This window comes from Jaculus jaculus, chromosome 12 (assembly GCF_020740685.1).
Source record: "Jaculus jaculus isolate mJacJac1 chromosome 12, mJacJac1.mat.Y.cur, whole genome shotgun sequence".
Classification (NCBI taxonomy): domain Eukaryota; kingdom Metazoa; phylum Chordata; class Mammalia; order Rodentia; family Dipodidae; genus Jaculus; species Jaculus jaculus.
In genome coordinates this window covers 60,679,423-60,706,239 of record NC_059113.1, presented here as the reverse complement: position 1 = coordinate 60,706,239, position 26,817 = coordinate 60,679,423, and the positions used below count along the sequence as shown (strand labels likewise).

The 26,817-nt window shown below is 46.6% G+C and overlaps 1 protein-coding gene across 1 annotated transcript in view; it reads left to right on the top strand.

Annotated features, from left to right (window-relative positions):
• Positions 1-26,817, top strand: part of LOC101599435 (major vault protein) — a 35,728-nt gene that overhangs the window by 4,537 nt on the left and 4,374 nt on the right. The window contains exons 2-10 of the mRNA XM_004670189.2: positions 13,934-14,082; positions 14,263-14,458; positions 17,517-17,640; positions 17,742-17,873; positions 19,445-19,539; positions 19,848-20,084; positions 24,500-24,781; positions 26,034-26,278; positions 26,352-26,549. Of these exons, the coding sequence (XP_004670246.1) occupies positions 13,958-14,082; positions 14,263-14,458; positions 17,517-17,640; positions 17,742-17,873; positions 19,445-19,539; positions 19,848-20,084; positions 24,500-24,781; positions 26,034-26,278; positions 26,352-26,549 (1,634 nt within the window). The 5' untranslated portion in view covers positions 13,934-13,957. The remainder of the gene's footprint in view (positions 1-13,933; positions 14,083-14,262; positions 14,459-17,516; positions 17,641-17,741; positions 17,874-19,444; positions 19,540-19,847; positions 20,085-24,499; positions 24,782-26,033; positions 26,279-26,351; positions 26,550-26,817) is intronic.

Below are 26,817 nucleotides of genomic sequence, written 5' to 3'. Positions count from 1 at the left end.
GCAGCCCTGCTGCTCTGCACAGTGCGGTCACTTTGGTGCTGGCTATTTCAGACTCACTGTGCCAGCTGCTCACAGGTAATGCTGAAGTTGTCCTAAATGTAATGATTTGTGACATACATCTTGGCTAACACATGCATGCTACATTTGAATCAAGACACTAGGATCAAAACCAGGTATAAGCTAGGTGTGGGGGCACATGGCTTTAACCCCAGCACTTGGGAGGCAGAATTCGAAGGATCACTGTGAGTTTGAGGCCACCTTGTGACTACATAGTGAATTCCAGGTCAGCCTGGACCAGAGTGAGACCCTACCTGGGAGGGGGGTTGCAGGTATGGTGGCTCATGCCCATAATCCCAGCACTTGGAAGGCTGAGACAGGAGGATTGCCTTTAGAGCCAGCCAGGGTTACAGAGCAGGACTCTACATGGTGTGTGTGGGGCGGGGAGGGATGGTGATTCATGCCTATAATCCTAGCACTTAGGCTGAGGCAGAAGAATTGTTGTGAGTCAAGGCCAACCTGGGCTACAGAGATCCTGCCTCAGAAAAACAAAGGACTTGTGCTCCCCCAACTTGGAACCCAAAACCCCATAGTAAATATGCCAGTAACTCCACTGAGGAGAGCCCTCAGTGGAATGAGGGCAGGGAGGAGGGCAATTTTGCCAACACAATTTATCTATGCAAAGTTTCTACTTAATAAAAAATATTTTAAATTAAAAATATGAAAAACATGGGACTGGAGAGATGGCTAAGAGAAAAACATGGGACTGGGGAGAGGGTTAAGGTGCTTACCTACAAAGCCTAACAACCCAGGTTTGATCTCCAGTACCTATGCAAAGCCAAATGCACAAAGGGGTGTGTGCATCTGGACTTTGCAGCGGTGGGAAGCCCTGGTGCACCCATACTCTTTCTCTCTCTCTGTTTGCAAATAAGTAAACTATTCAAAACTTAAAAATAAGAAAAATACCAAAGAAAGAGAGAGACTGGGACCAAGAGCTCCTCTTTGGTTGGTTGGTTTTTTGAGGTAGAGTCTTGCTCTAGCCCAGGCAGACCTGGAACTCACTATGTAGTCTTAGGGTAGCCTCAAACTCATGGTAATCCTTCTACCTCTGCTGAGATTAAAGGCATGCACCACCATGCCTGGCTTCCTCTTTAGTTTTTATTTGTGGGGAGCAAGAGAAAATGGGTGTGCCATGTCCTCCTATGACTCCATACAAAATCTAGACACATATACCACTTTGTGCATCTGACTTTCCATGGGTACTGGGGAATTGAACCTCAGGTTATCAGACTTTACAAACAAGCACCTTTAACTTCTGAGCTAGCTCCCCCTTTTTATTTTGATTGACAATTTTTGTACATGTACATGTTTTTTAAAATATATTTTATTTACTTATTTATTTGAGAGAAAGAAGGAGACTGAGAGAGAGAATGGGCACGCCAAGGCCACCAGCCACTGCAAATGATGCATGTACTCCCTTGTGCATATGGCTTATGTGGGTCCTAGAAAGTCCAACTGGGATCCTTTGGCTTTGCAGGCAGACACCCTAACCACTAAGTAATCTCTCCAGCCCTCCATAATTTGTTATTTTATAAGTTTAGTTATTATGGAGGGGAGATAGAAAATGAGAATGGGTGTGCCAGGGCCTCTTGCTGCTGCATAGGAACTCCAAAAGCATGTGCTACTTTGTGCACCTGGCTTTATGTGGGCACTAAGGGAATCAAATTCTTGCCAGCAGGCTTTGCAAACAAGCACCTTTAACTGCTGAACTGCCTCCCAATCCCTTTTTTTTTTTTTTTTAATTTATTTATTTGACAGCAACAGACAGAGAGAGAAAGACAGATAGAGGGAGAGAGAGAGAATGGGTGCGCCAGGGCCTCCAGCCTCTGCAAACGAACTCCAGACGCATGCACCCCCTTGTGCATCTGGCTAACGTGGGACCTGGGGAACCGAGCCTCGAACCGGGGTCCTTAGGCTTCACAGGCAAGCGCTTAACCGCTAAGCCATCTCTCCAGCCCCAATCCCTTTTTTTTAATGTAATTTTTTATTGCCATAATTATAGACAATAAACTATGGCAATTTCCTCCCCCTACATTCCTCTTCACAATTCCACTCTCCATCTTATTTCCTCCTCCTCTCAGTCTCTCTCTTATTTTATTTATTTACTGTTTGGTTTTTTGAAGTATGAACTCACTCTAGCCCAGGTTGACCTGGAATTCACTATGTAGTCTCAGGGTCATCACGATCCTCCTGAGTGCCGGGATTAAAGGTGTACACCACCATGCCCAGCCTCTCTTATTTTTGATATCATATTTTTCTCCTATTATGATGGTCTTGTGAATCTAGTGCCAGGCACTCTGAGGTCATGGATATTCAGGCCATTTTGTGTCTGGAAGAGTGCATTGCAAGGAGTGGTACCCTTCCTTTGGCTCTTACATTCTTTCTGCCACCTCGTCTGTAATGGACCCTGAGCCTTAGAAGGCGTGATAGAGATGTTTCAGTGCTGAGCACTCCTCTGTCACTACTTCTCAGCACTATGGTACCTTTTGAGTCATCCCAGAGGTCACCAACATCTGAAAAGAGAAGCTTCTCTAACTAAAAGTGAGAGTAGCTTTAATATATGGGTATGAACATTAAGAAAAATACTGGGCAGTTTGGTGAGCATAGTATATACATTTAGCCAGACACCAGCAGTCGTTACACCCCTAGGGCTTATGACTTCCCCTGTTGCAGGTTTTCAGTATCAGGCATGTATTCCCTCCTGTGGATCAGATCGGGCCTCCAGTCCAACAGGGAGCAGTGGTTGTTTTTTGGTTTTGTTTTGTTTTTTTTTTTTTGCTTTTTTTTTTCAAGGTAGGGTCTCGCTCTCGCCCAGGCTGACTTGGAATCCACTATATAGTCTGAGGGTGGCCTCAAACCCATGGCAATCCTCCTCCCTCTGCCTCCTAAGTACTGGGATTAAAGGCATGTGCCACCATGGCCAGCCCCTTGTTTTGTTTTTGAGGTAAGGTCTTGATCTAGCTCAGCTTGGCCTGGAACTCACTCTAGGCCAGGCTGGCTTCAAACTCCCAGCATCTTCCTACCTCAGCTGCCTGAGTGTTGAGATTACAATAATGTATTGTGATCATAACTCCCATGGCTTTTATTTGTTCCCCATTCTTTTCTTCTGTTTCAATGTCTTTTTTTTTCCAAGGTAGGGTTTCACTCTAGTCCAGGCTGACCTAGAATTCACTATGAAGTCTCAGGGTGGCCTCAAACTCATGGTGATCCTCCTCCTCTGCCTCCCAAGTGCTGGGATTAAAGGTATGCGCCACCATACCTGGCTTAATGTTGTTTTTATTTACTTTTTTTTTTTCTTTTTGCCTCCACCATCTCCGAGGACTTATCAACGGACTTAATATCATGCCCCTGGTGTGAGGTCACGAATGCAGTGGCCACCTTGTGTCCAGAAGACAGCATCCTAATCTACTCCTCCCATTCTTTGGCTCTTACATTCTTGTTTTTGGCTTTTGCTCCCCTAGGCTGCTTTGGCGTGGTTCCTACGCCACCATCTTAACCAGAAGTAATCGCTCTTACATTCTTTTCTTAATTTTTTATTTATTTTTCTTACATTCTTTTTGTTGTTGTTGTTGTTGTTTTTGGTTTTTTGGGGTTTTTTTTGTTTTGTTTTGTTTTGAGGTAGGGTCTCACTCTAGCCCAGGCTGACCTGGAATTTACTACAGAGTCTCAGGGTGGCCTCGAACTCACGGCAATACATTCTTTTTTTTTATTATTGTGAATGAGGGGACTGGAGAGAAGGCCTATAGGCTTTGCAGGCATGCAAGCACCATAACCTAAGGACCCATGTTTGACTCTTCAGATCCCACATAAGCCAGATGCACAAAATGATGCAAGTGCTCAAGCTTGCACATGTTCACGAGGTGCCACACACATTAGGAGTTCAATTACAGTGGCTGGAGGCCCTGATGTGCCAGTTCTCTCTCTCTCCCTCTCTGTCTCTCATAAAAATAAAATAGTGAATGAGAGATGGATGCTTCCAGGTCTTTTGCTGCTGCCCCACTTTGTGCATCTGCTTTACATGCAGGCTACTGGGAAGCCAAAGGCCTTCAGGCTTTGCAAGCAAACACTTTTAACTGCTGAGCCATCTCCCCAGCCTGACTCTTACATTCCTTCCACCACTCCTCTGAGCCTCGGAAGTTGTGATGGAGATGTTTCAACTGTCGCTTCTCAGCACTTTAGTGAGTTTTTAGTCTTCCCCAGTAGTAGCCACCAACTGCAACTAGAAGCTTCTTTGACCCAAGGTGAGAGCAGCACTAGTCTGTAGGCATAAGCATCAACATTTAGAGGAAATTTTGATGCACGCAACAAATGTAGCCAAACAACAGGAAGGACATAGCTTCCCTGTGGGCACACGACTTCAGCTGTAGAGTGCTGACCAGGTTCTCAGTGCTGTCTTTTGAGGACTCTGACATACTGGAAATAAAGAGCTCTATAACTGTGCTCTTCATCTGGTAAGCACTTGAGTCTAAGGCCCGTCACAATCACAGCGGCAGGGGTGTGAGCATTTAGAAAATGGTCTCTGGAAGAAGACAGCTTTGGGTGTGGTCAGGGCTGGTGAAATGGGATGCTGGGACCCAAGGAAGGGGGGGCTTATCCTCGGAACAAGGCAGGAGTCTAGCCTGATGGGCTGTGACCAAGACTTGCTGAGTCACTGAGCTAGGCAAGGCTGTCAGCCCCCTGACTGAGCCCAGCTGGGGTGGCAGATGGCAGAGAGGCCTCAACCATGGGGGAGGGAGGCATCATCCAGTAAAGAACCCGTGGGGGTGTTCCTAGAGCCTACTTCCACCCTTACAGGTCCTAGAGCTCACATATTCCCTGTGGAGCTTCCAAACCCTGCCTATACCTCAGCCAGTAGCTGGAGCCCTCCCTCTCACCCCATCTGGTTTCCTGGCCAGGCTTCTGTTCTACAGAGAACCTGGCCAAGCAGCTCCCGGGAGAAGCTGCACCCGGCTGTGGGAAGCTTGTGCTGCTAGCCCAGTAGCTGGAGTGACACCCAACACATTTGCCAACTTCCTGGTGGTAAACAAGTAAGGTTAAGCCACAATCCTGGCAGGGTCGGGGAGGAGCCTGTGGTGCTGGTCAGGCCCCCTTACCCCTCGCTGGGTAGGAAAGTTGGGTCTTGGGCATTGCCCATTCTCTGCAGTAATACATAGAGTCAGGCTTGGCTCTTAGTGCTCTTTATATAAACTTGGCTTCATGAGGCTGTAATTGAGGAAAGAGCTACCAAGACCAACGGATTTGTCCAAGGTCTTCTATCAAATAAGGGTTAGGGCTAGTGTCCCGGCTGTCCCAGTACCATGAACTCCTAGGAGCAGCTGTCCCACAATGGGCCTAATGTGGTATTCTGGAGCAACTGGGGAGTGCAGTCGAGAGAGGGAGGACAGAAAGCAGGGCTGGGTGGGAGAACAAGGCCAGGAAATCAGAGGCAGCCCCTTGAGTCCAAAGACAGGAGAAGGAATTCTGAAGTTGGAAAAGCTACCCTTCTATTAGTAGGCAAATTAACCCAAAGCAAAAAGTGAGCCACAGAAAGTATCAAGGCCAAATCCCATACAAAGTTGCAAGATAAAAGAATAAGGATGGGGCTGGAGAGATGGCGTAGCAGTTAAGGCACTTGCCTGCAAAGCCAAAGGACCCAGGTTTGATTCCCCAGGACCTGTGTAAGCCAGATGCACAAGGTGACGCATGCTTCTGGAGTTTGTTTGCAGTGGCTAGAGGCCCTGGCACACCATTCTCTATCTGCCTCTTTCTCTCTCTCAAATACATTTTAAAAATTTTTAATGAGTCCTCTGGAGCAGGAGCATAAGTGTGAGTTTGAGGCCAGCCTGGGGCAAGAATGAGTTCCACATCAGCCTGGGCTAGGAGCAGAATGACATCTCTCTGATGTAGAAAAGATATTAGAAAGGGGGCTGGAGAGATGGCTTAGCAGTTAAGGCACTTGCCTGCGAAGCCTAAGTACCCAGGATCCATTCTCCAGTACCCACACAAGCCAGATACACAAGGTGGCCCAGGCATTGGGAGTTTGTTTGCAGTGGCCAGAGACCCTGGCACACCCATTCTCTATCTCAAATAAATTTATAAAGAAGAAGAAAGTATGCCATAAAAGGATCAAAACTAACCTCTTTCAGAGGGAGGAAGGAAACTTACAAGGCAGAAAGCAGCAAATAGTAGCTATAAGCCCAAACCTTTAGAATCCAGGTCCCTGTGAAATAATTATTTATCTGCAAGCAGAGATAGAAAAGAGAGAAACAGGGCACACGAAGGACTCCAGCCATTGCAAACTACCTACAGATGCATGCACCACTTTTTGTATCATGTGACTTTTGCCCTTCAGTCCATTTATATAGTGTATTATATTTATTGATTTGCATATGTTGAACCCATCCCTGTGTATCTGGGATAAAGCTTACTTGGTCGGGGTGAATGATCTTTTTGATATATTCTAGTATTCTGTTTGTCAATATTTTGTTGAGAATTTTTGCATCTATGTTCATGAGGGAGATTGGTTTGTAGTTTTTGTTTCTTGTTCTATCTTTGTCTGGTTTTGGTATCAGGGTGATGCTGGCTGTGTAGGAGTTTGGTAGATTTCATTTCTTTTATCTTTTATAGAAAAGTTTGAGAGTTGGTGTTAGTTCTTTTGTGAAGGTCTGATAAAATTTACCAGTGAGGTGGGGGGCTGGGGAAATGGCTTAGTGGTTAAGCCATTTGCCTGTGAAGCCTAAGGACCATGGTTCGATTCCCCAGGACCCACATAAGCCAGCTGCACAAGGGATGGCATGCATCTAGTGTTTGTTTTCAGTGGCTAGGGGCCCTGGCGTGTCCATTCTTTCTTTCTCATAAATAAATAAATAAATAAATTTACCATTGGGGCTAGAGAGATGGCTTAGTGGTTAAGGCACTTGCCTGCAAAACCAAAGGACCCAGGTTTGATTCCCAGGACCCACATAAAGTGGACACCACAAGGTGGTGCATGCATCTAGAGTGAGTTTGCAGTAACTACAGGCCCTGGTGCACTCATTCTCTTTCCCTATCTCCCTGTTTCTCTCTCTGTCTTTCAAATAAACAAATAAATAATTTTTTTAATTCACCAGTGAATCTATCTGGGCCTGGACTTTTTTTTAGTTGGGAGATGTTTGATAACTGCTTGGATCTCCATACTTGTTATAGTCTACTTAAGTGGTTAATCTCTTCTTGATTTAATTTTGTTGGTCATGTAAATCAAGGAAATCATCCATTCCTTTCAGTTTTTCAAACTGAACTCCAGATACATATGCCACTTTGTGCATCTGGCAATATGTGGGCATTTGGGAAGTGAACAAGGGTCATTAGGCTCTGCAGGCAGGTGCCTTAACCACTGAACATCTCTCCAGGCCCCTGATTGGTTTTTTTTTTTTTTTTTTTTTTTTTGAGGTAGGGTCTCACTCTCCCCCAGGCTGACCTGGAATTCACTATGTAGCCTCAGGGTAGCCTCGAACTCACAGTGATCCTCCTACCTCTGCCTCCGAAGTGCTGGGATTAAAGGCATGTATCTCCATGCCCGGCCTTGCTTAGTTTTTTGAGTTCTTTGCATATTCTAGATATTGAGCCTCTGTCAGATGTATGGTTGGCAAGCACTTTCTCCCATCCTGTAGGCTGTCTATTGACTTTGTGGATGGTTTGCTTGGCTGTACAGTAGATTTTTAGTTTCATAATGTATGTATTTTTGCATCTTGGATTAAGTTAATGCTTGGATTTTCTAGCTAGCTGAGTATTCTTAGCTGTATCAATTGATCTGATGTTATATATCTTCAGGATAGGAGCTTAAGATGTTAGGTGTGGCTCTTAAGACTCTCAGAGTATCTACAAAGGTGTTCCTAGGGGTTGAGTTTCCCTGCTATGGGAGTATTCAAGTAGGCTGAGTGGAATAAAATACAGGTAGATTCTAAAGTTTAACTAAACACTGTACACATTCAATCAAAAACAGCACTGAATGTCTGCAAAGCCTAAGGACCCAGGTTCGATCCTCCAGGTCCCATGTAAGCCAGATACATATGGTGGCCCATGTGTCTGGAGTTCGTTTGCAGTGGCTAGAGGTTCTGGTGTGCGGGTTCTCTCTCTCATCTTCTCTCTGTCTCTAACAAATAAAAATCAAATCTTAAAAAAAAACAACAGTACCGAGTATGTATGTAACAGTAGGTATTATAACAACCAGATCCTCTATCAACAAAGAGGTTAAGATTTCTGGTCTGTTGAGGGATCCAAGTCAGCTTGTGACCAAGTCAGACCCTTCCCTGGTGCAATCCAAGTTACCTTTTTGGATGATTTTGGTCTCAGTCAAGTTGCTGGCTGGGTCGCTGGGCCACTGTTCTGATTTCTGGAGCTGGGCACTGGATTTTCCTGCGGGGCAAACTGAGCCTGGCAACTGTGGCCCTGCAGAATGGCACCCCTGCTGCTGGAACTGCTACTGCTGCTGCTGAAGCTGCTGCTGCTGGGTCTGTCGCTGCTGCTGCTAAAGCTGCCACTGCTGGATCTGCCACTGCTGCTGCTGTAGCTGCCGCTGCTGGAACCACCGCTGCTGCCTCTGAAGCTGCTGCTGCCTCTGAAGCTGCTGCTGCCACTGAAGCTGCTGCTGCCACTGAAGCTGCTGCTGCCTGAGCTGCTGCTGCTGCTGCTGCTGGGACCGCTGTTGCCGGTGCTGGAGCCACGGATGTTGCTGCCGGACTCTGCTCCTGCTTGGGTCCCGCTGTCGGCTCAAGTTGGTGTGGCCGGTCCCGGGACCACTGCTCTGTTCGCTGGAGCTAGGCACAGGCAGTGGGGGAGGGGAGGGAGACGATGCTGCTCTAGTTCTCTTGCTGTTGCACATGTTTTTCTACCTTGTGACCTGCTCCTCCGTTGTTCACTGCTGCTCTCCCTTCATGTTTCTAGAGTTTGCGGAAAGCTCTGGTGTGAGTGGAAGCTCCCCTCACCTGGCTTTTCCTGTGGCTCAAGCCGAGCCTGGCAACTTTCTGGTGTGCCGCCATGGTCAGCGGACCTGCTGGGACCACTTTTGCTGGCCTGTGCGGGCTCTGGATGCTCTGGATCTCTTCTACTTCTCCGCTGCCATTTCAATTTCCTATACACCTCACTTTTTAGTAAAAGTGTATTTTGCTGAGTTTTTTTGGTCTTTTCCCCCCCCTAGACTGCTTTGGCATGGTACCTACGCTGCCATCTTAACCAGAAGCGATTTTCAGTTTCATGATGTCCCCATGGTCAAGTGTTTGTTGGATTCTCTGGGCTACTGGGAGTCTTACTCAGAAAGCCTTTCCCTGTGTCTTTATCTTTGAGTGGTCTCCTTACTTTTTCTCCTAGTTGTTTTAGAGTTTCAGGTCTTATATTGAGGTTCTTGATCCATGAAAAGTTGACTTTTGTGTGGGGTGAGAGTAGAGGATCTGGATTTATGCTTCTCTATGTGGTTATCCAGTTCCTCAAGCACTGTTTGTTGAAGATGCTGTTTTTTTTTCTCCAGTGTGCAGTTTTGGCCTCTTTGTCAAAGATCAGGTGGCTGTAGTTACTAGAACTTATATCTGGATCTTCTTTTCTGTTCCCGTATCTGTGTCTGGTTTTGTGCCAGTACCATGCTGTTTTTATTACTGTGGCTTTATAGTATAGCTTGAAATCAGGTATGGTGATACTATCAGGAGTATTCTTTTTTTAAATTTATTTACTTAAGAAAAAGAGAGAAAGAAGCAGACACAGATTGAGTATGGGCACATCAGGGCTTCCTGTCACTGCAAATAAACTCAAGATGCATGGGAGCTGTTTGATAACTGCTTGGATCTCCATACTTATTATAGGTCTATTTAAGTGCATCTGGCTTTGTGTGGGTACTGGGAAAACAAACTTAGGTCCTTCAGCGTACAGCTAAGCACCTTAACCACTGAACCTTCTCTCCAGCCCTTTTTTGCTGAGGACATTTTCAGCTATCCAAGGCCTTTTGTGTTTCCACATGAATTTTGAGAAATTGTTTTCCTATTTCTAAGAAGAATGGTGCTGGAATTTTTATTAGAATTGCATTCAATCTCTATATTGCTTTTGGTAGGATGACCATTTTCACAATATCAATTCTAATCCATGAGAATGGGTGATATTCCTATATTCTTGTGTCTTCCTCAATTTCTTTTTTGTTTGCTCGAGGTAGTGTTGCGTTCTACTCCAGGTTGACCTGGAACTTACTATGTAGTCTCAGGGAGACCTCCAACTCACAGCAATCTTCCTACCTCTACCTCTTGCATGCTGGGATTAAAGGCATGTGCCACCATGCCTAGCTCTAATTGTATTCTTTCTTAAAAAAAAAAAAAACAACTATTTTTATCAATTTATTTATTTACAAGCAGAAAGAGACAGACAGAGAGAGAATGGGCATGCCAGGGCCTCTAACCACTGCGAACAGACTCCAGATACATGTACCACCTTGTGCATCTGGCTTTACATGGGTACCAAGGAATTAAACCTGGGTCCTTAGGCTTTGAAGGCAAGTGCCATAACCACTTAGCCATCTCTCCAGCCCCTGTATTCTTGTTAATAACTGTGATAGTCACACCTTCCAAGGCTCAGGGACCATTGCAGAAGAGGTGGCGGAAAGAATGTAAGAGCCAAAAGAAGAATAGGATTCCTTACAATGTGATCCTCCAGACAGAAAAGGACCTGGATATCCATGACCTCACAGTGCCTGACACTACCTACACAAGACCATCATAATAGGAGGAAAAGATCATGACATCAAAATAAAGAGAGACTGATTGAGAGAGGGAGGGGATATGATGGAAAGTGGAGTTTCAAAAGGGAAAGCAGGGGGGGGGCATTACCATGGGATATTGTTTACAATCATGGAAGTCGTTAATAAAAAAAATAATTTAAAAATTGTGATATTCTTTTGAAATAGATTTGAATTTTTTTGTTTTTTATTGTTTTGAGGTAGGGTATCACTCTAGGCCAGGCTTAACTGATATTCTATAGTCCCAGGTTGGCCTTGAACTCAAGGTGATCCTCCTACCTGTGCCTCCTTCAGTGCTGGGATTAAAGGTATACACCACCACAACCAGCTTGTCAAATTAAAATATAAATTTTTAATTAAAAACATTTAAGATAAATATTTTAATAATTATATTCTCTTGGGATGGAAAAATAGCTTAGTGGTTAAGGTTCTTGCCTGCAAAGCCAAATGACCTAGGTTCAATTCCCCAGGACCTACATAAGCCAGATGCACAAGGGGGCTTATGTATCTGGAGTTTGTTTGCAGTGGCTAGAGGCCCTGGTGGGCCCATTCTCTCTCTCTCTCTCCAACCCCCCCTCTCTCTCCCCCTCTCTGTCTATGCCTGTTTCTCTCTCATTCAAATAAATAAAAATATTTTTAAAAACTTATATTCTCTCCATGTGTGGTAGCACATGCCTTTAATCCCAACAGTCGGTTAGGCAGGCCAGCCTGAGAATACATAGTGAATTCCAGGTCAGCTTGTGCTAGAGTGAGACCCTGCCTTGTATGCTGTAGTCACTATTGAGTCCATGTGAAACAAAACAGTAAATAGGTAAGAGTAAATAGCTGCTGTTCAAGCAATGGCTTAGGGTTAGGCAAGAGGTGGGGCTGTGGTAAGCAGAAAGCCTTGCGTCTAAAAGGGGCAGCTGTTCCTTGATCTGGACAAGTTTGCCACCAAGAACTGTGGGCCCAATGTTGTGCTTCCATCTCCTGAATCTTTAGAAGCAGGAATAGTGAGTGAGTCTGTGAAAACCCATAATTTCTAGACAAAACCCCAAAATATTGCAGATTGCATGGATCAAAGAAAACCCTTTGGGACTCTTCTAGTCTTAATTCAGTAATTTTATGGCTTTTGCCTCTTTATGGCGTGAAGATTCCCACTTTGCATCTCATTTCCATTTCTCAGCCAAGTACAGAGCTGGTGGCAGGTGGCATAGATGAGCCATGCCTTTGCAGCAGCTCCAGAACTGTCTGATGGCTGGCAATAGAGGTCAGTGGTAAAGTGCTTGCCTAGCATGTTCCAGGCCCTGGGTTCAACCCCCAGGTGGAAAGAAAGAGAAAGAGAAGGAAAGGACAGGAAAGGAAAGAAAGAAGGATTGAGGCCCCTAGTTGCCTAGCAAACTTGATTGCTTTGTCTGACATGTCCAAAGTCCAGGGAGTGCTGGGTATAAGGATGGCCATTTGCTAGGGTGTGGGACATTATCATAGATGCCAAGCCCTGAATGAAACTGCGCAGCATTGAGAGGCAGATAAGGTGGAGATGAATACATTAAAAAATGTACCCCCTCCCCTTCTTCTCCACCCCTACCTCAGCCACGACAGCTGGGAGCTGAGGGTGTCCTCAGACCAGAGAGAGAAAGGGAGAGAACTGGGGTGGTGGGTGGAGGGTATGTGAAAGTAGAACAATTTCCTGGGTTACTAAGTTTGCTCACTCTCTGGGATCATCACTTTAGTCTGGGGTCCCTTCTGTGGTGGTGGGCCAACAGAACCATTCATACCAGGATTGTTTAAAACACAAGAGCAGGATATAGGCAAACATCATGCAAATGTTCTTATGTTCTTGGGCTGTGGCCTAACATTTGAATACAGCCAGACCTTCATGATCTTGATCACTGGAGTAAAGGTTGCCTGACTCTGGACAATCTGAGTTCCCAGAGTCACTGCTCCCCAGTGTGTGCAGGACAGGGCACATAGTTGTCTTCCAGACAGATCTGTTCTCTCCTCTTAGCACAGTTACCTGAGAGCCTTCAGAGCCAAGAACCTTGGGCTCGAGAAAGGGCTCAGCAGTAAAGCACTTGCCTGCAAAACTTAATGACCCAGTCTGCTTCCCCAGTGCCCACATAAAGCCAGATGTACAAAGTGGTGCATGTATCTGGAATTTGTTTGCAGTGGCCCTGGAACACCCATTCTCTCTCTCTCACTCTCTGTGTGTGTGTGCTTGCAAATAAATAAATGATAGATAGGTAGGTGGATGGATGGATGGATGGATGGATGGATGGATGGATGGATAGGTAGGTAGATAGATAGGTAGGTAGATAGGTAGGTAGGTAGAGAGGTAGGTAGAGAGGTAGAGAGGTAGATAGGTAGAGAGGTAGATAGGTAGATAGATAGATGTGGGTCGAAGTGGCACACACCTTTGATTCCCAGCACTCAGGAGGCAGAGGTCAGAGGATTGCTGTAAGTTTGAGGCAATCCTGAGACTACATAATGAATTCCAGGTCAGCCTGCACTAGAGCAAGACCCTACCTATAAAACACACATACACACACGACAAAACAAAAAACAAAAAAACATTAAGAACTTTGCTCAAAGGCGCATGGGAAGGGAAAGGAGGAGAGGCGTGCAGAGGAGAGGCAGAAGCACTTCTGAGTTTCTGTGGCTAACTGCAGCAAGTACTTGTTGGTGGAGGTCAGGTAAGGGTGGACCATGTTCTCTTGGGTGGGAAGCAGAAAGGGATAAGCAGGTGGAGTGGTACATGACTGTAATCTCAAGAGGCTAAGGAGGCAGCATTAGTTTTGAAGCCAGCTTGGGCTATGTAGCCAGACCCTGCTTAAAAAATTATTTATCATTATTATTATTTTATGTATTTATTTTTGGTTTTTCAAGGTAAGTTCTCACTCTAGCTCAGGCTGACCTGGAATTCACTATGTAGCCTCAGGATGGCCTCAAACTCAGTGATCCTCCTACCTCTGCCTCCTGAGTGCTGGGATTAAGGGTGTGCGCCACCAAGCCGGGCATTTATATACATATGTATATGAAAAAGTGGGTACAAGAGCTGGTAGAGAAGAGAAGGCACTTCCTTCCTCAGGCTCTGCCTTGTCCCAAACACCCTGTGTTCATCTTTTTCCCCTCTCCATTTGTCCGTCATTCTCTGTTGCTGCAATCAAGTTAGCCTGGGATTGAGGGTTCACCATGGCAACGGAAGAGTCCATCATCCGCATCCCCCCATACTACTACATCCATGTGCTGGACCAGAACAGCAATGTGTCCCGTGTGGAAGTTGGGCCAAAGACCTACATCCGACAGGACAATGAGAGGTTGGTGTGGAGCTGTTGGAGTGGTGTGTGTGTGTGTGTGGGGGGGGTCTCTTGGACTGGCTGGTAAGCTCCTCCTCCTCTCCGTGTTCCTAAGCGGATGTTGGAAGGTTCCTCTTGCATTTACAGCCTCCGTTGGAGTTGGTCCCCTTGTTCCTCACATCCCTTCTTACTCTCCAACAGGATCCTATTTGCACCCTTGCGCATGGTGACCATCCCCCCACGCCATTACTGTATAGTGGCCAACCCTGTGTCACGGGACGCCCAAAACTCAGTCTTATTTGACGTCACAGGGCAAGTTCGGCTTCGTCATGCTGACCAGGAGATCCGACTGGCCCAAGACCCCTTCCCCCTGTACCCAGGGGAGGTCCTGGAAAAGGTACCTGGCTTGTTTCCGCTGCGTGCCGCCCTGTCTGTCCTGCCATCTTGTGCTGGGCTCTGCTCTTCCCTGGAGAACATAAACAACGCCTGCAGGGAGTACTGGGGGCGGGGGGATTTGCTGAGTCTCACCAGGGGCAGAATTGACTCCTTGCCCTCCATGCACCTTCCCAGCCATACTGTTCTCCAAACAAGCCCCAAACAGACTGGGAGCCTGCCACAAGCTCCCAGCCAGTCCCTGCTGCGTGAGTTGTGCTAAGGACAAGCACTTTGTTCACCCAAATAGTGCCACACACTGGTGGGCAGAGACAGAGCAATGGTGGACAAGACAAGATCCAGATCCAAGTGCCACTGTCATGCAGGAAGCCATCGCGGTGGGGTTCTCGTCCAGATTGCCCTCAAGCCCTGGGCCCAAGCAAGTGGGCAACCATCATGTTTGTCTGTACCCAGGTGGCATTTTATACATTTATTTTTTTGTCTTCTTTTTGTTTATTTTACACATTTTTAAAAGATTAACTTTTTCTTTTTTAAATTTGTATTTATGTATTTGAGACAGAAAGAGGCAGAGAGAGAGAGAGAAGGAGCGGCTGGACACGTCAGGGCTTCCAGCTGCTGCAAACAAATACCAGACACATGCACCACTTTGTGCATCTGGCTTACATGGGTCCTGGGGAATTGAACCTGGGTCTTCTGGCTTTGCAGGCATGTGCCTTAACTGCTAAACAATCTCTTCAGCCCACTTTATACATTTTAAAAAATATATTTTTTATTTATTTGTTTGAGAGAGAGAGAGAGGGAGCAAACAGGTATGCCAGGGCCCTCAGTCACTGCAAACAAATTCCTGACTCATGTGCACCTTGTGCATCTGACTTACGTAGGTCCTGGGGAATCTAACCTGGGCCCTTTGGCTTTGCAGGCAACCACCTTAACCACTAAGCCATCTCTCCAGCCCACTTTCTTTTTAAAAATATATTTATTTATTTGCAAGCAGAGAGAGATAGAAGAGAGACAGAGTATGGGTACACCAGAGCCTCCAGCAGCTGCAAATGATCTCCAGATGCATGTGCCACTTCGTGTATCTGGCTTTATGTGGTTACTGGGGAAGTGACCCTAGGTCGTTAGGCTTTGCAGAAAAGTACCTTAACCACTGAGCAATTTCTCCAGCCCCTAAATATTTTACTTATTTATTTGTAAGCACAGAAAGAGAGAGAGACAGAGGGAGAGAATGGGCATACCAGGGCCTCTAGCAATTGCAAACAAACTCCAGACACATGTGCCACTTTGTGCATCCAGCTTTACATGGGTACTGGAGAATTGAACCCTGGTCATTAGGCTTTATAGGAAGTCTCCTTAACTGCTGAGTCATCTTTCCAGCCCTCTCTTTAAAATATGTAAAGTATTTTTAGTTATTTATTTATTTGCAAGCAGATAAGAGAGAATGGGTGTGCCAGGGCTTCCAGCTGCTGCAAGTGAACTCCAGATACACAAGCCACTCTGTGCATCTGGTTTTACGTGGGTACTGCAGAATTCAGCCTGGGTCATTAGGCTGTGCAGGTGAGCACCTTAACTGCTGAATTCTCCAGCCCTTTGTTAATTTTGTTGTTGTTATTTTTCAAGGTAGGGTCTCACTCTGGCCCAGGCTGACCTGGAATTCACTATGTAGTCTCAGGGTGGCCTTGAACTCATGGTGATCCTCCTATCTCTGCCTCCCCAGTGCTGGGATTAAAAGCGTGCACCACCACACCTGGCTATTAAATATTGTTTAAAAATATTATTTGAAAGAGAGAAAGGATGGGTGTGCCAGGGCCTTTAGCTACTGTAAACAGACTCCAGATGCATGTGCCTCCTTATGCATCTAGCTTTACATGGGGAATTGAACCTGGGTCCTTAGCCTTTGCAGGCAAGTACCTTAACTACTAAGCCATGTATCCAGCCCCACCCCCCTCATTTGAGACAGGTTCTTATGTAGCCCAGGCTGGCCTTGATATGTAACTGAAGATGACCTTGAACTCCTGATCCTCTTGCCTCCACCGTCCAAGTGCTGTGATTACAAGTATGTGCCACAATGCCCAACCCCTATGTTCCTACTTTCATATGCTTTCAGTGCAGAGCAGCCCTGAAATAGTCACTTGTTCAGCTTCAGAGGTGCTTCTCCCACCACACCTCTTCCTAGCCATCCTCCTGGCAGGTAGTCAGGTGTAAGCAAGGAAGTCCTGGCACTTTCTGCAGTATTCTTGCATTCTTGGCTCATCAGCAGTGGCAACTTCTCCATCTCTTAGTTCCAGATCAGATGGCCTTGGGGCCATCACTACCTTGTCCATTCCACCAGGGTTTATCTGGAGACATACACAGATGGTTTCTGTAGGGCTGGATATGTGGCTCAGTGGTAGAATACTTTTTGAGCATGCATAATGCACTGGATTTGATCCACAACATTGCACACACATAAGAAAGATGAAAGAAAGAGAAACAGAGAAAGAAAGAAAAGGGAAGAAGAAAGAAAAGGGCTGGAGAGATGGGCTCAGCTATTAAAGGTACTTGCTTGCAAAGCTTTATGGCCCAGTTTGATTCCCCAGTAACCATGTAAAGCCGGATGCACAAAGTGGCACTTGCATCTGAAGTTATTTGTACCAGCAGGAGGGCCTGGTGTACCCATACTCTCTTTCTCTCTCTCTCTCTCACACACACACTCTCTCTCTCTTTCTTTCAAATAAATAAATATTTAAAAGAAAAAAATGTGGACTGCAGAGATGGCTTAGTGGTTAAGGCACTTGCCTACAAAGCCAAAGAACCCCAGTTCAATTTCCCCAGAATCCATAAGCCAGATGCATAGGGTGGCACATGCATCTGGAGTTCATTTGCAGGGCTAGAGGACCTGGCATATCCATTCTCTCTCTCTCTGTCTCTCTGTCTCTCTCTCTCTCTGTCTCCTTCTTTCTCACTGTCTCAAATAAGTAAATAAATTAAATATTTAAAAAATAAAATAAACAGATTGATGCTGTTGGCTCTAATCTCCAGAGGCTCAAACCAAACACCTCAGAAAAACTTCCTTCCTATAGGATGTCACCCCATTGCAGGCAGTTCTGCCCAACACTGCCCTACATCTGAAGGCCTTGCTGGACTTTGAGAATAAAAATGGAGATAAGGTGGTGGCAGGAGACGAATGGCTCTTTGAGGGACCTGGTGAGTGCATCTCCGTTCCTCGGGCTCCGTCAAGGCCAGAACTTCCTGCCTTCCCACCACCGTCCTGACACTGGCATCGGCATTGGCTTCTCTCTCCCTAGGCACATACATCCCGCAGAAGGAAGTGCAGGTCGTGGAGATCATTCAAGCCACGGTCATCAGACAGAACCAGGCTCTGCGGTTAAGGGCCCGCAAAGAGTGCTGGGACCGGGATGGCAAGGAGAGGGTGACAGGTGGGCCCACCAAGGTACTGGTAGTGGGTGGGCAGAAAAAGGGCCTCATCTCCAGGGGAAGTAGGGCAAAATTCTATCTTTCTCTCTGGCAGGGAATGTATTATATAGCACAGACTGCCTCAAACTTGTTGCAGTCTTCCTGCCCCAGCCTCTCAAGTACTGGGATTTCAAGTGTGTACCACCATACCCTGCTTGCTCTGGTGTTGAGGTCTGTCTGCTGCCCCTTGCACACCCGCTTCCATGCTTGCTTTTGCCTACTCCGATCCTGCAATCATGTCGTGATGGCATGGCCTTGTCCTCCCCACTATTCACCATGAGCTGCGGCCAATTCTGTGGCCTGGTTCTTTTATTTTCTTCAAGGTAGGGTCTTGCTGTAGCCCAGACTGACCTCGAATTCACTGTATAGTCTCACGTTGGCCTCTAACTCACAGTGATCCTTCTAGCCCAGGCTGACCTGGAATTCACTATGTAGTCTCAGGGTGGCCTCGAACTCTTGGTGATCCTCCTACCTCTGCCTCCTGAGTGCTGGGATTAAAGGTGTATACCACCACACCCAGCTCCCATTCCTGGTTATTCTATTTTATCTTATTCTATTTTATTTTATTATCTTATTTTATTTGAAACAGACACAGAGAGAGAGAGAATAGGTGAGGCCAGGACCTCTAGCCACTGCAAATGAACTTCAGATGCATGCGCGACCCAGTGCATCTGGTTTATGTGGGTCTTGGAGATTTGAGCCTTGAACCGGGGTCCTTAGGCTTCACAGGCAAGTGCTCAACCTCTAAGCCATCTGTCCAGCAGCTCCATTCCTGCTTTTTTAATCAACAAAGTGAAATGTTCAAGTGAGGTTCTACATTGCCATTTCCCATATGGCAAGACTGAGGCATGAAAGTCAGGTCACTTGCTTAACTTTTATAGTTAGATAGGGCAAGCCTATGACTATTTCTGGGCATTCTTGCAAGTCCAGTAAATGAAATGACATCCATAACTCTTAACAGAGACTCTCCTGCCATCTATGGTAAGGGAAGGAAAACAGCTGGTCTTTAGAAAATAGCATGTTGGGAATTCCCTAGAATTTTTTTTAATTTTCATTTTATTTTATTTATTTAAGAGAGAGAGAGAAAGAGGCAGATAGAGAGAAAAAGAGAGAGAGAATGGGTGCACTAGGGCCTTCAGCCACCCTACACAAACTCCAGATGCATGTGCCACCTTGTGCATCTGGCTTACATGGGTCCTGGGGAATCAAACCTAGTGCCTTTGACTTCACAGGCAAATGCCTTAACTACTAAGCCATCTCTCCAGCCCTCCCTATAATTTTTTTTTGAGGTAGGGTCTTACACTAACCCAGGCTAACCTAGAATTTACTATGTAGACTCAGGGTGGCCTCAAATTTGCAGCAATCCTCCTACTTTTGCCTCCCAAGTGCTGGGATCAAAGGCGTTCACCACCACACCAGACTAGCAGCGGCATTTCTTTGCTTCCAAGTCCCTATGGTCCTCTCTGAGCTGTGCAAAGAGGCATTTGAAGGAGGCTGGTTGACCTGTGACTCTTGCTTCTTGCTCATGGCCCAGGCGAGGAATGGCTGGTCCGCTCGGTGGGTGCTTATCTCCCAGCAGTGTTTGAGGAGGTGCTGGACTTGGTGGATGCTGTGATCCTTACAGAAAAGGTTTGTGCTCAGCGGTGTGGATTGGGGCCCCTGATCTAGGCAATGTTCAGAGTGGCAGGGATTGATGGCAGACAACATGAGAGTAAAAGAGAAGCAACATTTCTAGAATCACTAGAGACAATTCAGAGGTCTAATCACCAGAATCCTGAGGCTTTTGAAAGGTTTGAAAGGTCCTCCAGGGTTGGTAGCCACTGTCACCTAGAACTGAGAGTATTTAGTAGCCAATGACATTCATAGATTACCCAAGCAACTGGTAGGAGGAAGCTGGAGAGAGACTCCCCCCAAACACCTAGTGTCTCCTTGTACAGACAGCTCTGCACCTCCGGGCTAAGCAGAACTTTCAGGACTTTCAAGGAGTGGCCCGCCGCACAGGGGAAGAATGGCTGGTGACAGTGCAGGACACGGCAGCCCATGTCCCAGATGTCCACGAGGAGGTGCTTGGAGTGGTACCCATCACCACCTTGGGCCCCCGAAACTACTGTGTTATCCTTGACCCAATGGGACCAGATGGCAAGAACCTGCTGGGCCAAAAGCGTGTTGTCAAGGTAAGCCACTCGCCTCCCCAGAGCCCATAAGAATCAATGCCCTTGAGTGACGGGAAGACCACTGTCCTCTCTCCTTACTCATTCCACACCAGGACACACACTAGAAACAGTCAGTGCCAGGTGGCTGCCAGCTTCCCCCTATGACCTGAAGTACCTGCTGGCTCTTCGGAGAAGCACCCCCCTTCCCATGCCCGAAGACCCTGGGGCTCTCTCACACTTCATACCTCTGTTCTTGAACTTTTGTCATCCTGTCAACAAATCTTGTGGCCTCCCTCCCCTCCCACCTATGTGAACCATATATGAGACTATTAGGGGTCAGCAAGCTGTCCCTTCAAGGGCAAGTACCAGATGGCTTAGGGTTTGGAGCACATGGTTTCTGCCAAAGCAGGAGCATAGACACTGTGTAAAGAGCCACATTCCTGTGCTCCTGAAACACTTTTTCCCTTTTTTTTCAAGATTTAGAGAAACTTTATTACAGTAAGAGAAAGAAAGAGGAGACATTACAGAGAGCTCCTGCTTGTGAGAAGGTAGGAGCTAGGTAAAGCCTCCTGGAGTATTTTAGCTGCTAAAAACAGGAGGCAGGACTGGAGAGATGGCTCAGCGGCTAACATGCTTGCTTGAAAACCCCACGGACCAGGGTTTGATTCCCAGGTACCCACATAAAGCCAAATGCACAAGGGAGCACATGTGTCTAGACTTTGTTTGCAGTGGCTGAAGGCCCTGGTGTATCCATTTTTTTTCTCTATCTGCATCTTTCTCTCTCTTATAAATAAATAAGTAAATAAAATATTTATTTATTTATTTATTTATTTGAGAGTGACAGACACAGAGAGAGAGACAGATAGAGGGAGAGAGAGAGAGAATGGGCGCGCCAGGGCTTCCAGCCTCTGCAAACGAACTCCAGACGCGTGCGCCCCCTTGTGCATCTGGCTAACGTGGGACCTGGGGAACCGAGCCTCGAACCGGGGTCCTTAGGCTTCACAGGCAAACGCTTAACCGCTAAGCCATCTCTCCAGCCCAATAAAATATTTTTTTAAAACACGAGGCAGAAAAAGTCAAAGCAACCTAAATGTCCATCAACTGATGAATAAAAACATGTGATGTATTCATGTAATGGTATATATACAGCTGTGAAAGAAATGAAGTATTTCTGCATACTACAGTCCAGATAAAACTGAAAAGCCAGACTGGGCATGGAGGTGCATGCCTTTAATCTCAGCACTTGGGAGGCAGAGGTAGAAGGATCATCATGACTTCAAGGCCACCCTGAGAGTACATAGTAAATTCCAGGTCAGCCTGGAGTAGAGCAAGATCCTACCTCCAAAAAAAAAAAAAAAAAAAAAAAAGTCAAGGGATATTATTTAAAAAAAAAATTGAAAAGCCAGATGTGGTGGCCCACATTTTTAATCCCAGTACTTGGGAGGCAGAAGTAGGAGAATCACTTCACAGTTCAAGGCCAACCAGGGACTATAAGTGAGAAGTGAGATCCAGATCAGCCTGGGCTAGAGTGAGACTCTATCTCTGACTTACTTGGGACCTGGAGAGTTGAACATGGGTCCTTAGGCAAGCACCTTAATCTTTAAGCCCTTTAACTTTTTTTTTTCTTATTTTATTATTATCATCATTTTTAAAAATGTTTTCAATTTTTCAAGGTAAGGTCTCACTTTAGCCTAGATTGGGCTGGAATTCACTATGGAGTCTCAGGTTGGCCTTGAACTCACAGCAATCCTCCTACCTCTGTACCCAGAGTGCTGGGATTAAAACCACCATACCTGACACTTTGTAAAATGTTTTGTTATAACATTTAAAAAAATAAAAGGGTCGGGTATGGTGGCGCATGCCTTTAATTACAGCACTCAGGAGGCAGAGGTAGGAGGATCGCCATGAGTTCAAGGCCACTCTGAGACTCCATAGTGAATTCCAGGTCAGCCTGGGCTAGAGTGAGACCCTACCTCAAAAAACCAAAAAATAAAATAAAATAAAATGCTTTTATGACAATTTCCATAATTATAGACAATAAACTGTGATAATTCCCTCCCCTCCCCTACTTTCTCCCTCACAAACCCATCAAGACTAGGTTTTCAGTACTAGGCATGTTTTCCCTCCCATAGAGCAAGCCTCCAGTGCAATTACAGAGTGGTTGGTTTCCCCCATAACAGACATGTCACTATTGTACCTGTTGGCACATTTGACTTGGCTGGTCAGTCTTAAGACTTGGAATGTCCACTGCTGTTTACTGCCATTGATGACTTCTTTCTGTCATAGGGCTGCATGCAAGACACCTTTTTCCAGCTTTCTGTTAGCTGGTCTACAAGTAGGAGGTTTCCAGCTTAGCTCTAGCATAATTTCTCAGTGACCTTGCAGCCCAAGCTTGTGGAGTCTTCAGCAATAGGGTCTTACCATCTAGTTCTGGTGGGAAACTACGAGTCTTGGCAATAGCCTATAATGTTTTGGGAAGCCTTTAAAAATTTTTTTTGTTTATTTTTATTTATTTGAGAGTGACAGAGAGAGAAAGAAAGAGAGAGAGAATGGGCACGCCAGTGCCTCCAGCCACTGCAAATGAACTCCAGATGCATGTGCCCCCTTGTGCATCTGGCTAATGTGGGTTTTGGGGAATTGAACCTCGAACTGGGGTTCTTAGGCTTCACAGACAAGAGCTTAACCACTAAGCCATCTCTCTAGCCCGGGAAGCCTTCTTTTTTAAAAACTATTTTTTTTTTAATTTATTTATTTGAGAGTGACAGACACAGAGAGAAAGACAGATAGAGGGAGAGAGAGAGAATGGGCGCGCCAGGGCTTCCAGCCTCTGCAAACGAACTCCAGACACGTGCGCCCCCTTGTGCATCTGGCTAACGTGGGACCTGGGGAACCGAGCCTCAAACCGGGGTCCTTAGGCTTCACAGGCAAGCGCTTAACCGCTAAACCATCTCTCCAGCCCTAAAAACTATTTTTATTTACTTGAGAAAGAGAATGGGCATGCTAGGGCCTCTTGCAAATGAACTACAGACACCTGTGCCACTTTGTACATCTGGCCAGGCCTTACAAGCAGATGTCTTTAACTGCTAAGCCATCTCCCCAGTCCTATTGGTCATTTCTTTGTGAATAGGTTTGTTTTTCTGTTTTGCTTTTTGTTTTGTTTTTGGCTTTAGGAAAATAAAATTTGTGTGTGTGTGTGTGTGTGTGTGTGTGTGTGCCTAGACCTTTTGCTGCTATAAATGAACGTTTTTACATGTTCATTTCATTTCTATTAGAAAAAATATCTGTATAAAATTTCAGTTCCCCACTCAACTCCTTCCAAACCAGAGATCCATTGACACAGAGGCTCCCAAGACCTCATCACTGAAGTAGACCTAAAACAAACCCAACATGGCTCTGGGAAATTTGTTGAAGAGAGGGTAGGAAGATTGTTAGAGCCATACATTGGGACATTATGCACAGAGACATTGCCTCTTACCCATAACTGATGGCTAACCCCACAATGTATGACCCACTTTTCCCCATGAGGAGGATCCCTGCAGAATGGGGAGGACAGGGAGGAGGCTAAATATGGTACCAACATGGCTGTATACACACTGTATATAACTAAAAAAAAAAAAAAACTTGTTATAAAAAAAAATTCAGTTCCCTTTAGTCTCACTCTAGCTCAGACTGACCTGGAATTCATTATGTAGTCTCAGTCAGGGTGGCCTTGAACTCACAGCAATCCCCCTATCTTTGCCTTGTGAGTGATGGAATTAAAAGTGTGCACCACCATGCCAGCTTGCTTTTGACTTTTTTAAAATTTACTTTTATTTTATTTGAGAGAGAGAGAGAAAGGGTGCACCAGGGCCTTATTGCAACCAAACTCCATAAGCATGTGCCATCTTGTGCATCTGGTTTATGTGAGTCCTGGGGAATCGAACCTGGGTCCTTTGGCTTTGCAGGTGAGCACCTTAACTGCTAAGCCATCTCTCCACCCCCATTTTTGGCTTTTGAGACAGGAGCTCCACTATATTATGGAGGCTGGTCTTGAGTTCAGGATGGTCCTGCCTCAGTTTCCTGAGTGCCATGATTATAGATGGTCACCACTGCACCCAGTTAGGTTAATTCTTAACTGTTTAGCCTGAGGACCCAGCCCCTAACAGTTGATAGAATATTTCTAGGACATGTCTGACCACATGAGCTGCAAACGTTTGTCAGAGCCTCAGAGTTCAGATAGCATAGTGAAGTGCCGTGAGAGGGAGTGTGGGGAACGTAGAGGCAGGCATCCTGAGCTCCTGTCTTCAACCATACACAAGCCCAACACCACATGGGGATGTGGAAGAACCATCAGAAGACCTGGCCCAAGGCCATACAGTAAGTGGCAAGCCAGTAAACTATGGCCAGGCTATGACCCTGGGTGGCACCAGCTCCTAACTTCTCCTTTTCTCCACTAGGGAGAGAAGTCATTTTTCCTCCAGCCAGGGGAGAGGCTAGAACGAGGCATCCAGGATATATATGTGCTGTCGGAGCAACAGGGACTGTTGCTGAGGGCCCTGCAGTCCCTGGAAGAGGAGGAAGAAGAGGGGAAGGTCTCCCGCCAAGCTGGAGACTGCTGGCTCATCCGAGGGCCCCTGGAGTATGTGCCATCTGCCAAGGTAGAAGTGGTGGAGGAGCGTCAGGCCATCCCTCTGGACCAGAATGAGGGCATCTATGTGCAGGATGTCAAGACCGGAAAGGTATCAGTCCAGGAATGGGTCATGGTCACAGTCACTGCTGTGTGACTTCCTCTGGGCGAGCAGATGGTGCTGATAGGCAGAGGCAGGTAAAGAAGATAGGAAAAGGACTCCAACAGCATGCACAGAAGCAGGTGGTCAGGGGCTGGCAGCTGAGGTCACTCCACAGAGCATTTGCCACTTTGTCTTAAAGATCTCATTTTATATATTAGAAATTCCAGCTGAATGACAGGGTGTTCCCCCTACTGCAGAGGTAGTACCAGCATACAGATCTCCCTGGTGTGTGGCCTAGGTTCAGTAAGAACTTCTGCCTGTCCACATCTCAGGAGATTTTCCTTTTGGCTGCTTCACCTCAGTTTGACTGAGGATCATTCTCTGCTGTAGTTATCTTTTTTTCCAAAATATTTTTATTTATTTGTGTGAGAGAGAAAGAGAGGGAAAAAAGAAAAAGAATGGACATGCCTGAACCTTTAGCCACTGCAAATGAACTCCACTATGTGCATATGGCTTATATGGGTCCTGGGGAATTGAACCTGGGTCCTTGGGCTGTGAAGGCAAGCAAAGCCATTGCTCTAGCCCAGCAGTTATCTGCTTGTTCCTGGGGTGGAACACTGGCCAGAAGCAGCTTGTGGAAGGAAAGGGTTTATTTCAGCTTAGTCTTGGGGGAAAGCTTCGTCATGGTGGGGAAAGCATGACAGGCCTGAGCAGGAAGCCAGAGTCACTTCTCCAAGGCAGTAGGCAGGAAGCGGTGTGAGTGATGTGGGTCTACCCCTGGTAGGGGCTGGACTGTGATGTTCTACGGCCTGCCTTATTGACACACCTGCTCCATTATAATCGCCAATGTCTTTCTTGGAAACTCCAACAGACAATTTAGAGTCCAGGGGTGTGTTCATGCATACCAGGTTCTACCCGCGATCGCATCTGGGCCTCCGATGCTCTCCAAACTGATTGTATACCCATGATATGCCAACTGCCGTTCTTGGAACTAGACATGTGGAATGTGGTTCATTCCTCAGCCCTACATGGTTTCCCATGATTACATCCATCTTGCAGATGAAGAAACTGAAGCTCAAGGGGTGAGGTAGTTGGCCCAAGACAAAGCTAGCGGATGGCAACAAGACGGAACCGAGCCTTCCAGCAGAGACAGTGTTTAACCATGATGCTGTGCCACACCCACATCCAGGCCAGTTCTGCTCTGGACAGCTTGGGGTGTCTTTCTCCCCCTGACCCTCACTGATGACACCCCCACATACAGGTGCGGGCTGTGATGGGAAGCACCTATATGCTGACCCAGGATGAAGTCCTTTGGGAGAAGGAGCTGCCTCCTGGGGTGGAGGAGTTGCTGAATATGGGGCATGACCCCCTGGCAGACAGGGGCCAGAAGGACACGGCTAGAACCCTGCACCCTGCCATTCTCCGGAACAAGACCCGCGTGGTTAGCTACCGGGTCCCACACAATGCAGCGGTGCAGGTGTATGACTACAGAGCCAAGAGAGCGCGGTGAGCCAGCGGCTGGCCTCGGGGTGCTCCTGGGGCAGGCGCTCCTTGTGTCTGACTTCTGCCTCCTCTGCAGTGTGGTCTTTGGGCCTGAGCTGGTGTCACTGGATCCAGAGGAACAGTTCACAGTGCTGTCGCTTTCTGCTGGGCGGCCCAAACGTCCCCACGCCCGCCGTGCACTCTGCCTGCTGCTGGGGCCCGACTTCTTTACCGATGTCATCACCATTGAAACGGCAGACCACGCCAGGCTGCAGCTGCAGCTTGCCTACAACTGGTAAGGTGGGGTTGCTGGGCCCAGGCCTTGGAACAAGGATGGGACATTCCTCTGAATGCATGTGGGACATCTGACTTGATGCTCCACTCCAGAAGGAAGCTGAGAGTTCAGCAAGTCTGGAGAGACTATACACTCAGCTCCTGCTCCCATGACTTCAGGGACCCAGTAGCAGGATGCTAGCTACCCTGGCTACACTGGCAGAACATGTTTAGCCAGATGGATCACTACGAGGTTATGAAAAGATCAGAGGGGTGCTAGAGAGATGGCT